The 14,787-nt window shown below is 36.5% G+C and overlaps 1 protein-coding gene across 1 annotated transcript in view; it reads left to right on the forward strand.

The window, feature by feature from the left end:
• Positions 1 to 14,518, forward strand: part of THOC2 (THO complex subunit 2) — a 53,577-nt gene extending 39,059 nt beyond the window's left edge. Inside the window, exons 28-40 of the mRNA XM_082488476.1 lie at positions 252 to 383; positions 467 to 651; positions 1,409 to 1,593; positions 1,891 to 1,993; positions 2,376 to 2,812; positions 3,690 to 3,748; positions 5,262 to 5,297; positions 9,549 to 9,686; positions 10,021 to 10,090; positions 10,165 to 10,322; positions 10,964 to 11,040; positions 11,139 to 11,186; positions 13,657 to 14,518. Coding sequence (XP_082344602.1) covers positions 252 to 383; positions 467 to 651; positions 1,409 to 1,593; positions 1,891 to 1,993; positions 2,376 to 2,812; positions 3,690 to 3,748; positions 5,262 to 5,297; positions 9,549 to 9,686; positions 10,021 to 10,090; positions 10,165 to 10,322; positions 10,964 to 11,040; positions 11,139 to 11,166 — 1,608 coding nt within the window. The 3' untranslated portion in view covers positions 11,167 to 11,186; positions 13,657 to 14,518. The remainder of the gene's footprint in view (positions 1 to 251; positions 384 to 466; positions 652 to 1,408; positions 1,594 to 1,890; positions 1,994 to 2,375; positions 2,813 to 3,689; positions 3,749 to 5,261; positions 5,298 to 9,548; positions 9,687 to 10,020; positions 10,091 to 10,164; positions 10,323 to 10,963; positions 11,041 to 11,138; positions 11,187 to 13,656) is intronic.
• Positions 14,519 to 14,787: the final 269 nt, after the last annotated feature.

Below are 14,787 nucleotides of genomic sequence, written 5' to 3' on the forward strand. Positions count from 1 at the left end.
TAATTTAGGGAGCACATGGAAACTCTCATAATACTCCTTGCAAAAGCCAGTTAAATTGCAAATAATCTCTCACCCACAACTAAGATTTCAACATAAATAAGCTTTTTTAAAAAGTGTTTGTGTAAGTCTTAAAGAGTTATTGTGGCCTAGTCTTTAGCAGAATCAGTGAAAAAGTGCTTCATTTCATGTTAACTTTTGCAGAATTTTTTTCATGCTTCCTGAATTTCTTTTTTTCTTTTATGTGCATGTAGGAATGTGGCAACTATCCAGGCTTCCTAACTATATTACGGGCAACTGGATTTGATGGTGGAAATAAAGCTGATCAATTGGATTATGAGAATTTTAGACATGTGGTACACAAATGGCACTATAAGCTAACTAAGGTAAATAAAGATGCTGGAAAACTTAAGTTTTTGGAAGCTTTAATAAAAAACCCCAACTTCATTGGATTTAATTTGTGTTCTAGGCTTCTGTGCACTGTCTTGAAACAGGCGAATATACACATATCAGAAATATCTTGATTGTGCTGACCAAAATCCTTCCGTGGTATCCAAAAGTGCTGAACCTGGGCCAAGCCTTGGAAAGAAGAGTACATAAGATATGTCAGGAAGAGAAAGAGAAGAGACCTGATCTATATGCGTTGGCTATGGGGTAACAACACCTTACTTTAAGAAAAGTGGTTAAAAGTGGATCATGAAAGGCTTCTAAAGACTCCGAACTGTTACAGCCCTAACATTTGATTTTTACCTTATTACAGAAGATTTCGCTATCCTGCACCTCAGGGCTGGCAGTGTGAATGAAAACTTTCATTTTGTGCTGGATGATCGCTAATTTCCTTTACAAGACTCTAGTAAAATGCTTTATAAATTGTAAAGATTTCCACTCACAAGAGCATAGCTTAATTTTAGAGAAGTAGTATAGCAGCAAATAGATAAGAAGGAGAGCAAAATGAAGAAAGCCAAGGGCGATTGATGCAAGACTGCTTAGATTTTGGAAGTTTATATGATTCTAAAAGGCTAAACTAAAACGCTTAGTTATGTTTTACATCTTTCTGTGATGAATGAATGCAAAGTCATCCATGTATACTTGAGGGGCAGTTCAGGATGCCCTAACAGTTCGAAGTTTTGTCAGTTGGCTTTCTTCTGTGTGGTTGGCAGGTGTGTGTGTGTGATGGTGGTGAAGAGGATGTGGAGGTAGGGCTGCTTCTGTGTCTAGTGGTTTGTTTGTTGTTTTGGTTTTTTTTTCCTTTTCTTTTGAGCTCATCGATAAAGGGGGAAGACACTGCATATCAGTTGGGAAAAACTGTGAAATAAATAACAGATGAACTGTTAGAATAGATCCTCATTTAAAATTCAATCCATGTTTTGCTTTATGTTTGTGCATATTTAACAATCTGTGCGACTTGCAGCTATTCTGGGCAGTTGAAAAGTAGGAAGCCTTTCATGATACCTGAAAATGAATTCCACCACAAAGACCCACCTGCCAGGAATGCTGTAGCTGCAACAGTACAAAATGGGCCAGGTGGTGCTGGGATGCCTACATCTCTCACAATAAATACAGTCAGACTGGAAGAAGGCACTACGGAGGAGACTGGTAAACAAACCTATGATTATTATTTATTTTTTTTAGTAGAATTCTTCTGACATTACAAGCTACTCTCTGAAAATTTGGCTCATTAAACTGAAAAGGGAAAAATCTAAATATGATGGTAAATAGGGTCAGTGTGTGTTCTTTATTCTTAATTGGTTTTGGGAGAGGGTGTTCTGCATTTTATTACCTATTTTAACTGTTAGCTACACATGATGTTACCTGAATATGCTTAGATACTTGTTTTAACTGGTAGGATCTATATTAATTTGTTGAAATAAAACTGTTCTCTTTTTTAAACAGATAAACTAAAGGAGAAGTCTCAGGGTGTGGTGAAAGTTATTAATAAAGCTGTCAATGCTACACCGAAGGTGGCAACAAGCAATGGAAGCAATGCTTCTAATAGGTGAGAAAAAACATTCTTTGACATTATCTATTTTCTTCCTTCCAAACCATAGACTTGTACTTGAAACTGACCTGCCTTTTCTTTTTTACTTCAGTTTCTGTATAAATTGTTTCCATTTCTTCAAAGTTTAATAAATGAGATTATTTCTTCCAAAACATATAGCTGTACTGATCTGACACTGTTGTTAAATGCATTCCATTTTAGCTAAAGTTAAAACAAATGAGAACATTTGCTTGTTGTTGTTCTGAAAAAGACAGCAAATCTGAAATCTAACAGTGACTGCTTCAGGAAGTTCTATCAAACCGTCAGAAGTAAAACTTATGTGGTAAAACTAGAGCTGGTTTTATATGCTTGCTAATTGGCCTTTTTATTTTTGATGCAGCAAAATTATTAAAGAGAAAGATGATAAAGAAAAAAGCGGGAAGGAAAAAGATAAAGAAAAAAAAGACAAGACTCCAGCTGCCACTCCAGAGATGAAGGCACTTGGGAAGGATGGGAAAGATAAACCAAAGGAAGAACGGGCAAACAAAGATGATAAAGCAAGAGAGATCAAGGAGAAGACGCCAAAATCTGACAAAGAGAAGGAAAAGGTCAAGAAAGAAGAAAAAGCTTCAAAAGAAGAAAAATCCAAGACAGTGGTTACCATCGTTGAGTCAAAGTCAACTGCAGAGAAGGAGAGAGAAAAGGAGCCGTCCAGAGAAAGAGATGTAGCGAAGGAAATTAAATCCAAGGAAAATGCTAAAGGAGGAGAAAAGATGCCAGTAGCTGGGTCCTTGAAGTCACCTGTTCCCCGATCAGAAACATCAGAATCTGAGAGGGGTAAGTTTGCATATTTGATTCCGTTCTTGTCTAGAAATATAGACTGTGTTACTGGAAAATCACTGAATGTCAAAAAATGCTAGCGATGGTGAGAGAGAATTGCTACGTAATAGCTAGCATTTTGACATTGGCTTTTAAAATACAGTTAGCGCCTAAAGTAGCTAGTCAGGATATCTTCAAAAGGCAAACTGTGTGAATGTGTGAACTTAACATGTTTTCAGTGAGTGCTCATTTTCATAAAGCCTATGTTTTTTTTTTTTTTTTAGTGTGTCTAAACTGTCTTTTATTAAAATGTATTTGTATAACTGTGGCCTTGCAAGTTTTGCAAAAATTTAATATAGAAGTCTTGAGAGTTTCATTGTAACCTTTGAATTGAAAGAAAAAAGGGATGTGAAAGATGTAGGCCTTTGTCCTTAAGAAGGACACAGTTAGCTTTATTAGTCCCTCCTTATATTAAGGGTTAACAAATCCTTAAGGTTGATATTTTAAGTTCTTATAATCTGAGGTTGATGGTTTGCCTTGAGCCGTGCAAGTATAAAACTCGCCAAGTAAAGGAGGGTTGTATTGCTTTTCGTTGGGTTCACCTTTTCTGGGTGTTCTGAGCAGCTCTGAAATACAGATACAGACTTATATAAAATGGAAGTGTGAAATTAGCATAATTTTGCAGCAGTTTGTTCACATTGCAATTCTGTAAACTTTCATAAAAAGGGTGAAGGCATGCTGGTAACTCTAGAGAGCTTAAGAAAAACAAAATTTACATAGTGGTAAAACTTGAATTCTAGCTTAAATTATTTGGGTACTTCAGAAAGCCGTGTTATTAGATTATCTTCTTTTAAATGTGTTTTAATAATGCTATTGTTCTTTTTTCTTTCCTCAGAACAAAAACGCCGCAAAGTTGATACACATTCTTCTCCATCACATTCCTCAACAGTAAAGGTTAGTATAGCCTGAGGAAGGCAGCACCCATGTTAGGCTCACAAGTTTGGGATGCCAATGTTCGACTTCCTTCAAGTTTTGTGCCAAGTATACACTGGAACCACTGGAGGTTTTATGTTGCATTAGAAAATGCATTCCTTTTCTTTATTGGCGGACTGTCTTTTTTTCTGTAAAAGTATTTTTAATTAACCAAAATAATGCTTCAAGGACCTAGCACAAATTTTGTAAATAGTGTTTGGAAATTGCAAGAGAATTTTTACACAGAAGTGCCTCATTGTTTTAAGCAGTCAGTTTTTTTGGAGTGCAATGGTAGCTACAAGCAAATGAGTCTTTGCAGCAGAGTGGAGCATATTTTTCTGCACTTCTATTGAAGAATCTATAGCACTGAAGATTCCTGGATGATACGGGATGTACGATACCTCTGAATTCATCAGGCTTCTTGATGAGCATCATACCGATATGTGCCTTCTAAGGAGGAGTCTTGAAAGGAGTTCCATTTTAAAGTCTCCTTGGTGATCAGTTCTCCTGTAGTTGTGTATATTCAGTGCGCATGCAGCTTCTGTTGTACCTTCCCTTCGAGGTTTGTTTATTTCCAATGGGTTCCCACCGTGTTGAGCCCTGCGTTACGATAAAACCAGATGTGGCAACCAAGCCTACTACCCAGCAAAGAGAAACCCCAACCATTCAAGCGCAGCACAAAACCATGGGCGTAGCCTACTTGAAGACTCAGGGTAGCCATTCCTTGCTCCATATTTATTTTGTTTCTAAACCATCTATGTTCATGGAATCTTTGAATTTGCAGTACGTTGAACGTTTAAAACTGTAAGTTACCAATACTTCATCAAGAGCACTGTGATGGATTATGTGGGCCTTTAAACTTCACCATCTTACCAACTTTAGAACAAGCTTTTCTTTTTTCTGTTTTTTTTCAAAGAGTACATATTTTTCTATGTGAGATTTACTTGAAAGGGTTAGGCTAATTTTGGACAACTCAAATAGCTGTTACTAGTTTTGAGGAAACAGGTGATAGTGATAACTGCTCAAAATGACAGTTTTTCTTGCCTTTTTTTGTAAATGGCAATGTAAAGTCATTCTAGAGTGACTTCTACCACATTTAACTGAAAGTGGAGAAGATACAGGTTTAAAACCATTTTAAACCTGTTTCACCTGTGGTACAGCTGTGTTTAGAGTTGACTTTTTCTTTATATTTTGTCTTGGCGGGAGAGTGGTTTTTCACTGTTTTATGAAGAATTAGATATAAACATATTTTGTAGTTTACTTAATAATTGGGTCTCGAGAATAGATATGACTGTCTTTTTTTTTTTTTTCCTCCTTCTTTCTTTTTAAAAAATATTTCAGTTCCAAACTTTATTCAGTGTACAGTATTAACATAAGATTTATTCCAGAAGGAGTAGCTGCTTTTTGTTTCAAGGGTACAGCCATGCTTCCCAAAGTTCATCTGGTTTCTGAAAACTATTCCAGCTTACGTGTCATCTCCATTCATTTTCTACAGGACAACCTCAACGAACTCAAGGACTCTTCAGCAAAGGTTTGAATCTTTTAGACACCACCAAAGTTTACTTTCATGTTTTGTTGCAGAGAGAACTTAACTTTTGGTCTTGTGGCAAACCCCAGCAGAAAATTCAGAATCCATCCCTGTAAATGCTAGTGTAGCAACAGGGATTTTTTCATTCTGTTATATAGACCCTCTGTACAGGAGAGAGGGGTAGTTATTTGGAAGCAAGATAATGAAAATCCACTGAATTTACCATTCTGTCAATATTGTAAAGACTTTTTATGGGTCAGTATCTTTTCTGGTCCTCTCTGAAACTTGTACATTTATAGAAATGTCCTTATGATTAAGCCATTTTTTGGCTGAATAGGTAATAGAATAGTTAAAATAGTTCTTAGAATAGTTAGTTCTTTTTTGATACCAGTTAAAAAACAGTAGTTACTTAAAATATTTGAGACATACCTCTGGAATAACAGTACTGTTTCCCCTTACTGCTGTTTTATTTATGTTTTAGTGCTATAGTACTATATTTCTAAGTATCACAGACAACCTCCGAAATGATCATCTTTCTGTGTTTGCTTCCTGTAAACACACTTCAGATACAGTATCTTATGAGAATGTATGCTACAGAATGCTTTTGAGAGTTCATAGAGCCATAGAATACCAGGTTGGGCCCTCAAGGAACATCTGGTCCAACCTTTCTTGGCAAAAGCACATTCTAGACAAGATGGCCCAGCACCCTGTCCAGCCAAATGTTAAGTGTCCAATGTTGGGGAATCCCCCACTTCCCTGGGGAGAGTATTCCAATGTCTGACTGTTCTCATTGTGAAAAATTTTCCTCTTGTGTCCAGTCGGAATCTGCCGAGGAGTAACTTGTGCCCATTACCCCTCATCTTTTCCATGTGACTCCTTGTAAAAGGGAGTCTCCATCTTCTTTGTAGCCACCCTTTAAATACTGGAACATGGTGACAAGGTCTCCCCTAAGCCTTCTTTTCTCAAGGCTGAGCAAACCCAGTTCTCTCAGCCTTTCCCCATATGACAGCCTTCCCAGTCCTTTGATCGTCTTGGTGGCCCTTCTCTGGACCCTCTCCAGCCCATCCACATCTTTTTTTGTAATGCGGGGAGCTAAACTGCACACAGTACTCCATGTGTGGCCTGACAAGCGCCAAGTAGAGTGGCATATGAGTTGAAAAACATTTTGGAATATTGTATTTTAGACAGATTCTGCAACTGTTCTGTTGCCTTTCTTAAACTCAACCACTTGCATAGTAACAGTCACACATACTGTAAACTTGGCTAATAGGAAATGGATCAAATCTAAAGGTGCTATTAAGATTTTTCAGTTATGCAGTCTATATCAGCGTGTAACTAAATAGCACAAATGTTTAACACTTGGAAAGTGGTGACCATTTGGAATTTCTGGATAACTTGTGGGTTTATCAAGGATTACTTATGTCACTTAATTAAAAAATGCATAGTGGATTATCGCTTCTTATTCTGTATTTACATCGCTGTTTTACTTGTAGCTCTCCTTGTATAACCAAAGTGTTCAGAACACTTTATATGTTTTAATTCAAAATAGCTCTGATTTTTATAGTGGACACTTGCTGATGGCTTTTTTTAATTAAATCTTGCCAGTACCAACCATGCCTATTTCCAGGAGAGTATGTATAGGAAAGCATCCTTTGATTCTTACAGTTGATGAAATTGGAGTGTCTACAGATTGAGTCCATATACTTTCAGAAAATGATTTATAAATCACTGTTGTGATACCTTGTATATTTAAGTTTTTTGAAAATAGAAAACTAGAATATTTTTCTTGAGCTCACATCTGTCTGAAGTGTGGTATATGATAGTCTATATAATCTCACTTTTCCCTCCCTTGCTGTATTAGTCAAGGTTCAGCTGGTTAATTGAAACTTCACTCCAGTTTTCATGAGTTAAGCTAAATTTTTATTTAGAACTGTTTTGCTTATTAACACATTGATATGGTAATCAAGTAGGCAGTGGAGCTATTTGTAGTTAAATGATCAATGAGCAGTTTTATTTTTCTAGTCAATCTGAAAAGTTAAATTTTAGAATTAACTAATGTGTTTGTATAGACTTAGCTGGAAGTGTGACTTTTTCATGGATTTATTGTTTAAGTGCTCAGGGGATGGGGGGGCGTCCAACCCTTCTTTCCTCTTCTAAATGCTGTATCCTGTTCTTTCTCACTTAAGGAACTAATTTTCATTCTTCAGTGCTATTCTAACAGTCTTAAGGCACTTCTTGACAATGTTCCCTATACATGGTAGAAGACAACTTAAATGCTCTTCTTTACCGCCATGTACTTATTTAGGGAAAGGACAGGCTATTCAGAAGCCTGTAAGATTTATGAGTTCAGCTTCCACTGAAAGTTAGTAGAAGTCTGGTGCTGCTGTATAATTACAGGCTTTCTTTACTCCCAACTTTGCCCAGTTTCTGGGGCCAAACTACTGAAATGTTGGTTTACATTGCAGGTTATAAAAGAAATGGTGCCAGACTTGAGTTAGGTTTGTGTTTATTCTTGCTTTGGCCTTTGCCCCAGTTATACAACATACAACAGTGCCCAAAATTTGATGTGGTTTCAGTTAGCAGCGTTTCTAGAAGCAAGTTGGTAAAGCCTGATGAGCTAAATCTAGCCTTTTCTTGTAAAGAAGGGTGGGATTTGGATGCCATTTTCCAAAACTCTGCATTGGGATGGTACAAGAGCGGTGGAATCTCTCATGAGCAACCACGTGAATTTAAGAAATGGAGTAGGAGAAAGCAGAGCTACGTACGTGTTTGCTTTCTCACATGGAAAGCATCTCTGGGAGATAACTGAATGGGGCTGTGTAGAAAAAACATTTGCAAGTCACTGGTGAAAGTTGACAGCAAAAAAGGGAGCAAGGATAAATTTAGTTGTAGAATGGCACTGTAGGAAACAGAACAAGAAAAGAGGAGTGAGGGAAAAGAGCAGAAGGAAGAGTGCCTAGTGAAAGGAGTATTGAAGGTTCCGTCTCTGGCGCAGGAGGATAATAAAATTCCAGTTAAGTAATAAAGGGAAATGAGACCTAACATTGTCTGCGTGACTTTTAACATAGTACCAGTAACATCAAGTTTTGGTAAATTAAACATTTACTAGAACTGGAGGACAGGATTAATTTAATTAAAAGAACAAAATTATTTGAGACAATATTTGGTTTGGTTCAAGTGACTTCTAGATTGTTCTAAACTACTCTTCCACATACCTCTTTCTTTGGTGTCCTTTTAAGTCAGATGTCTCTCCAAAAAGAAATACAACATTTTAATTAAAAGGTATTTTTTTCCCAAATAAAATTGATACCTTATGGAACTGGGGAAAGATTAAAGTATACTGATTTAAATCTGTGTGTTGCTGTAACTTAAATGTGTAAAATACCAAAGAAGGATGTTTTTGATTTAATATATGCTCTTGGTATTTTATGAAAAATATTTCTTAGAAACAGCTAACTATAATTGTATTTCAAAACCCAGAATTAGTTACTGTAGTGCATCAGTATTTATATAATAAATGTGCTACCTTATATATACACATAGTAGCATTTAAACTTTGTCAGGTGTTACACTTGAATTACTGTGACTTATTTTCTGTTCTCCTCCCCTGCGACCCCAGTTTATATTAAAAATATTCAGCTTTGCGAAACTAGTATGTTTTACAGAGCAATTGGTTAGAAGAGAAAGTGGAATAACAATCTAGAACGCATTACAGAGCAAACCCAATTCTTTTCTACATTCAGCTGCTTTCATTATTTGAAGTTTAGGCTTAAGGTGGAGTTTTGCATTACTTCAAATGAAAAACCAGAGTCAAAGTATTGGCTTAAATGCTTTGTTGATTACGATTATTCTTTAAAAATTAATTAGAACCTGTTTAAGCAGCTGACTCCATTAATTCATTCCAGTCAGGATTTTAAGTGTTGTGTCAGTCCAGGAATCTGCATATCCTCTTTCAGTAGTACTGCTGTCTGATTTGCTTTGACGTATCAAACAATACTGGTGAACAATGTTGTATGCATTTGATGTGTTTCAGTTAAGAGAAAATGTTCTTGAATTTCCAGGGTTGAGAAAACAAAGCTATAGGTTAAATTATAGATGACAAGTTTGAAAGTATCTTCAATCACTTTTTTTTTTGCTAGTAAAGTATTAATGTTTAACTTTGAGCTAGATCTGTTATGTTAGAGTAAGACTTCTTATTTACACATCTAGGAATACATATTATTAATATTTGGTGATATTGCCTTAATTTAACAGCACTACATTAACCACACTACTCCAACACTGTCCAAGAGTAAGGAGAGAGAAGTGGACAAGAAAGATTTGGACAAGTCAAGGGAGAGATCCAGAGAGAGAGAGAAGAAAGATGAAAAGGACAGGAAAGATCGAAAAAGGGTTGGTGATGTTTTTATGAACTAGTTTAGAAAGTTGGTATATACCTGGAAAGATTTCTGTTCAAAGTCCTTGCAGTAATAATTGGTTGTACAGCCTGTCCAAGCAGAAGTGATCCATATTAGGGGTGTTTTTTCATTTGTTCTGTTACTTTTTCAAAGGTCAGTTCACAATAATGTATTCAAAACCGATCTCGAGAAACTTTGCATTAGATCTGATGACTCGGTTACATTTTAAGTGTTCAAGAACTAGTTCTCCAAAATAATATTATAAGCAAGTGCTACTTCAGGAATATGTTTCCATCTGCTAACATCTGCATAATTGTATTTGGTGCCAGGATCATTCAAACAGTGACCGAGAGGTACCACAGGATTCAACTAAACGACGCAAAGAGGAAAACGGGACAAGTATGTATTTTACTTTGCGTGTATGTATTAGTCTTTTACTTGTTGTGAGTTACAACTTTCTGTTGTGTTTTTAGCTGGTTCTTCAAAACATAGTAAAAGTGAAAGTCCTTCTGATTCCCCTCGCTTAAATGAAAAGGAGAAGGAGAAGAACAAATCAAAGTCTTCAGGCAAAGAGAAGGGTGATTCAATTAAAGCAGAAAAGATGGAGAAGAGCTCCTCTGGTAGCAAAAAGGTAAAACAAACTATTCTTATTTCGTTGATTTGATTATTTTTTGTTGTTGTTGACAGAACAAGCTGATTCTTTTTTCCTAAATTTTATTGCTGCTTTATGGCCTAAATTAAAAAGATACAATGTGAATGTGTAGGAAAGTGCTTCTGGAAATTCTGGTATCTTGTGGCTCTAAATATTTCAGCAGTCACTCCTGGGAGGATAAATTGGAGTGTAGTTCATTTTAGCAGTAGCCAGGAAAATTCAGAATTTATACTTTAGTTTTTGAATAATCTAGAATATTTGCAGACTGATTTGGTGAGCAAATATGCGAAAGCAGGTTAATTAACACAAAAATTAGTCTGCTTGTATTCAGATTTTCTAGTGCATGCATCAGTGCAGCTGTTTTTGGTGAAAACAGGCATGTATGTTTTAGTCATATTTGTAAAACACCAGACAGTACCAAACAGTAGTTCCCAGTTGTTGTAACTCTTTAGTAATAGTGGCTATCATGGAACTGTAAGACAAAGAATAATTTCAGAAATCATAGAAGCTAATTACTGTATTTCTGACTTATTTTTTTAGCTGTGGGTGGTTATAATCCTTCTAATCAGACTGTACAATGTATACTATAATAAACTATTTCCCGTGTGTGTTTTTTAAAGGAATCAAGACATGATAAAGAAAAAACAGAAAAGAAAGAAAAACGAGACAGTACTGGAGGGAAAGAAGAAAAGAAACAATATCCTTTTACGCATTAACATTTCAGAAAAATACAGAAAATGAGCTTCCTTTTATTTTATTTAGTAAAATGTATTTTTTCCTTAATGTTGAATCTACTCATAAATCTTCAGACAAGCACAGATAATGAAGATTGTGCCAGTCAAGGTAAAAAGTTTTATGATTGACTCTGTTTGACTTCGTATCTCCTGTGGCTCCGTTTGACTGGTAAAGGATATGCAGACAAAACAGCCTGAGCGTGAAAGGGCTTAAATTACCCAGGGTGGGGGTTGGTTTTTTTTTGTTGTTGTTTTGTTTGGTTTTGGTTTTAATTCTGTCCCGGGGAAAAAAAAAACTTTCCCATCATCAGCGTAGAGGTTGTATAGATGCTTTTTTTTTTTTTTTTTTTTTTTTGGCCAAAAACCACAAAAAAAGGAAGGGTGGAGGTGGAGGTTCAGCAGTATTTGGTGTAGATGCATGTTTGGCACTTTCTCCAAGAAAGGTTGCCATACAAAAACAGAGGTGAATCTGTGTGATCCTGAGTGTCATGAGTCTTTGATAATCTGCCAGTTAATATCTTGCCTAATCTGATGGAAACTCACGTTTTATATCCTTCTCTTATTTTGCTTTTAACAAAAGCACTAGCCTTTAAACCAAATTGCTATGTAGTGTAGGAAGTCATAGAATCATAGAGTGGTTTAGGTTGGAAAGGACCTTGAAGATCATCGAGCTCCAACCCCCCTGCCATAGGCAGGGACACCTCCCACTAGACCAGGTTGCCCAAGGCCATGTCCAGCCCGGCCTTGAACACCTCCAGGAATGGGGCCTCAACAACGTCTCTGGGCAACCTGTTCCAGTGCTTTACCACTCTCAAAGTGAAGTCAGTTCATTATCTCTGCTTGATCTTTTATCTGATTAGATTTGAGGAAGAAGAAGCCAAAGGAAAACTCTTGTGTGGAGGCATTGACTATTTGCAGAAAGAAAAGAAACTTCAGAGTTTTTAGAAGCTCTTAGAAATTCTTTCTTTGAAGCTGCCAGTGTTCTGAATTTTTTTTTTTTTTTCAGCTTTTTGAGCAAGGGTGTTGGACTGGACAGTCTTCAGAGGTCCCTTCCAACCTCATTGGTTTTGAAATTCAATTGTATGGGTAACATGTTTGAGAATACCTAAGGTGATATTACATGGCAGTACTTACTGGAGAGATTTGTTGGCTGTGGACTTCAAAATTAACGTTGCTCCTTGTAGTGGCTGTACTTGCTCTAGGTGTTAGAGAAAGACCACGACATAGTCCCAAGTTCTTCTATTTGCCTTTTAACTAAAACAACAGAGACCAACTCTGAAAGGTGTAAATGTTTTGCTGTTGGGAATTCTTCTCCAAGAGGCTTAAGGATTGTAGGACGGCTTATTCCACTTACAGAGGAGTGTTTTGATGAGGTTCCAACAAAATAGAAAAAAAAAAAAAAAAAAAACCCAAACAAAATTTGAATTCTGAAATCTTATGTTTATCTGGAGATGTCTTCTGGAAAAAAGTCTCCACACGTGGATTGTGTGACCACAACAAAGAGGGGATTATGGGGGAAAAAAGGCCTCGACTTTCATTTGGTGACATTGCTCGTTCAGCCACTGAATCCGAGGGCAAATGCGCAGAGTGGTTTTGAGTAACAAAGCTGGTGCTGTGTGCTCTTTGGAAGTTCTTGGTAGAAAAAAGGATAGGAGATCGGGTTACTGCTTCTTAGGGCTATTTTTTTGTGTTTTATCGTTGTGAAGTAATAGAAGATGCTCCTGTGAATAGCTTCCAAACTGAAAATTATGAGCACTCTTTTTGGAAGGAATTTAATGGAACTTTTTTGACTCTTTGTCCTTCATAGACATTATTGTCTGATCACTGTTGATGTATCGCAGTTTTTTTTTTTCCCCTCATTTCTTTAAATATTACTTTTGAAAAAAAGGCAATTTTGGCAGATGAAGCTCACTGCTGAGGACTTGCAGCTTCTTTAGTAATAAAATGTGAAGTTTTACCTTGACCAGTAATTCAATATAAAGTGAGGATTGTCATCAATTAAAAAAGCACAACTGTGTTTTTATGACTAGATCATAATTTAAGCAACAAGTGCTTAGGTAAATGTCAGTTGCACAGTAAAGTTTACATCCAGTGATGTAATGGGCTAAACTGGAGCATCTGGCCTAGAATACTGACAGCAAACACTCCATTGTTTGCATAGTGAAGTATGTAAAAGTGCTTTTTATAGCAACACGGTTGTGGAATCTGATCCTCTGCTCCTGTTTGTTAAATCTTTTATAACATTCTTCCTAATGTACAGTGTCTGACTGAATGCATTTATTTCTTGCCTAATTTAGAGATAGTAACATTTTGAGGGGGTTGTCTAAAAGAGCTTTTACCTTCACAGGTGACTACTTGTTTCTTATCTTCAGACAAGCGTTTCACCGCTTACAATGCGGTGCTCACATTAGTATACTTCTTGCTGTGGCTTAAACTACAGTTACGAAATGAATGACTGATGAAAATAGTTTTATTTTCCCCCTTGTTCTTTGAATTGTGAATGGAATAAAATGCTAAGTTGTGAGATCAGTATTCATTTGAACAACATCTAATTCCAATTATGTGTGCCTTCGTTGCAGGTGACATTGAAATGGGAAGATATCCAGCTGTGACCAGAAATGTATTTTCCAGAGTATAGATTGCACAGAAATTTGTGAATGAAGAGGACCCATCTGCATCTCCTTAAATTATTCAGTTCTCTGCTTTATTTCCCCATGCTGAGGATTTAATTGTTGAGTTGTACATTACTGTATTTTAACTTGTTGCTTAGTTTCTTACACATTTATTTTCAGTACCTGGCTGAAAGTGTTACCTATTCCATATTTTAGCACAATGTGCTGCAAACAAACAGTTGCCATAGTGCAAATGAGGTTTCATGTGTACAGAGTTCCACTTTAGGTTGTCGAAAATACTGCCTGAGTTTAGTAATTCTTTCAATCTGAAATGCATTCTTTTAGATGTTTGAAAACCACAAATAAACAGTTATTGAACCTTTTTGGATTTACCTCATTTAAACTCAGTTTTTATTTATTACTTGGCCTGTTTTTAATATCGGTGACTAAAAAAAAAAAGTCAAGTGGGAGCACTGTTTTCATGCAATGCTTAGGGATTATTTGTATATTGTGTACAACGTTGACTTGTTTAACGAAACAAAGAATGAACCTTGTCCCTTCCATCCCACCCTAAACCTGTGCTCAGTTGTCCCTTGCCACACCTTTTGTTTGTCATGTTGTTTTTAGATTGATTGGAAATGCTCTCTTCAAAACTGAAATAAATTAAGTTTCAACTACAGCTACAGGAGCTTTGTATTGCTGAACTTTAGTCTGAAAAGTTTCACAATGACATTTTTAAGGAAAAAAAAAAAAAAAAAGAATTTTTTTATCTGCTGAAATCTACCAGTGTAACCTTTTTTCTAAATAAACAATAGTTTTCTCAATGGGTCGTAAATGATTCTGTGTGTGGTCACTTTATTGCTTTTATGTGTTGTTATGAAAGTTTGCTGTTAGTTGGAATTGTGGGAGGGTGTTTTCTGTCTCTGCTGACCTGTCCCTCTGTCCTGCTTGCCCATCAGGTGTGCAGGGTTAGTTCCAGCGTGCAGTGCCTGCTGTAACGTGACAGATGTGTTACACTTCTCCGGTGCTTTTGAAGAAGCTCAGGGTTTGCCTTCCTGCATTCGGTCAAGTTTACATCTTTCTCTTGAGGCGTTTGTC

The sequence above is a fragment of the Vanellus vanellus genome (genome assembly GCF_965231255.1).
Source record: "Vanellus vanellus genome assembly, chromosome: 10".
Taxonomy (NCBI): domain Eukaryota; kingdom Metazoa; phylum Chordata; class Aves; order Charadriiformes; family Charadriidae; genus Vanellus; species Vanellus vanellus.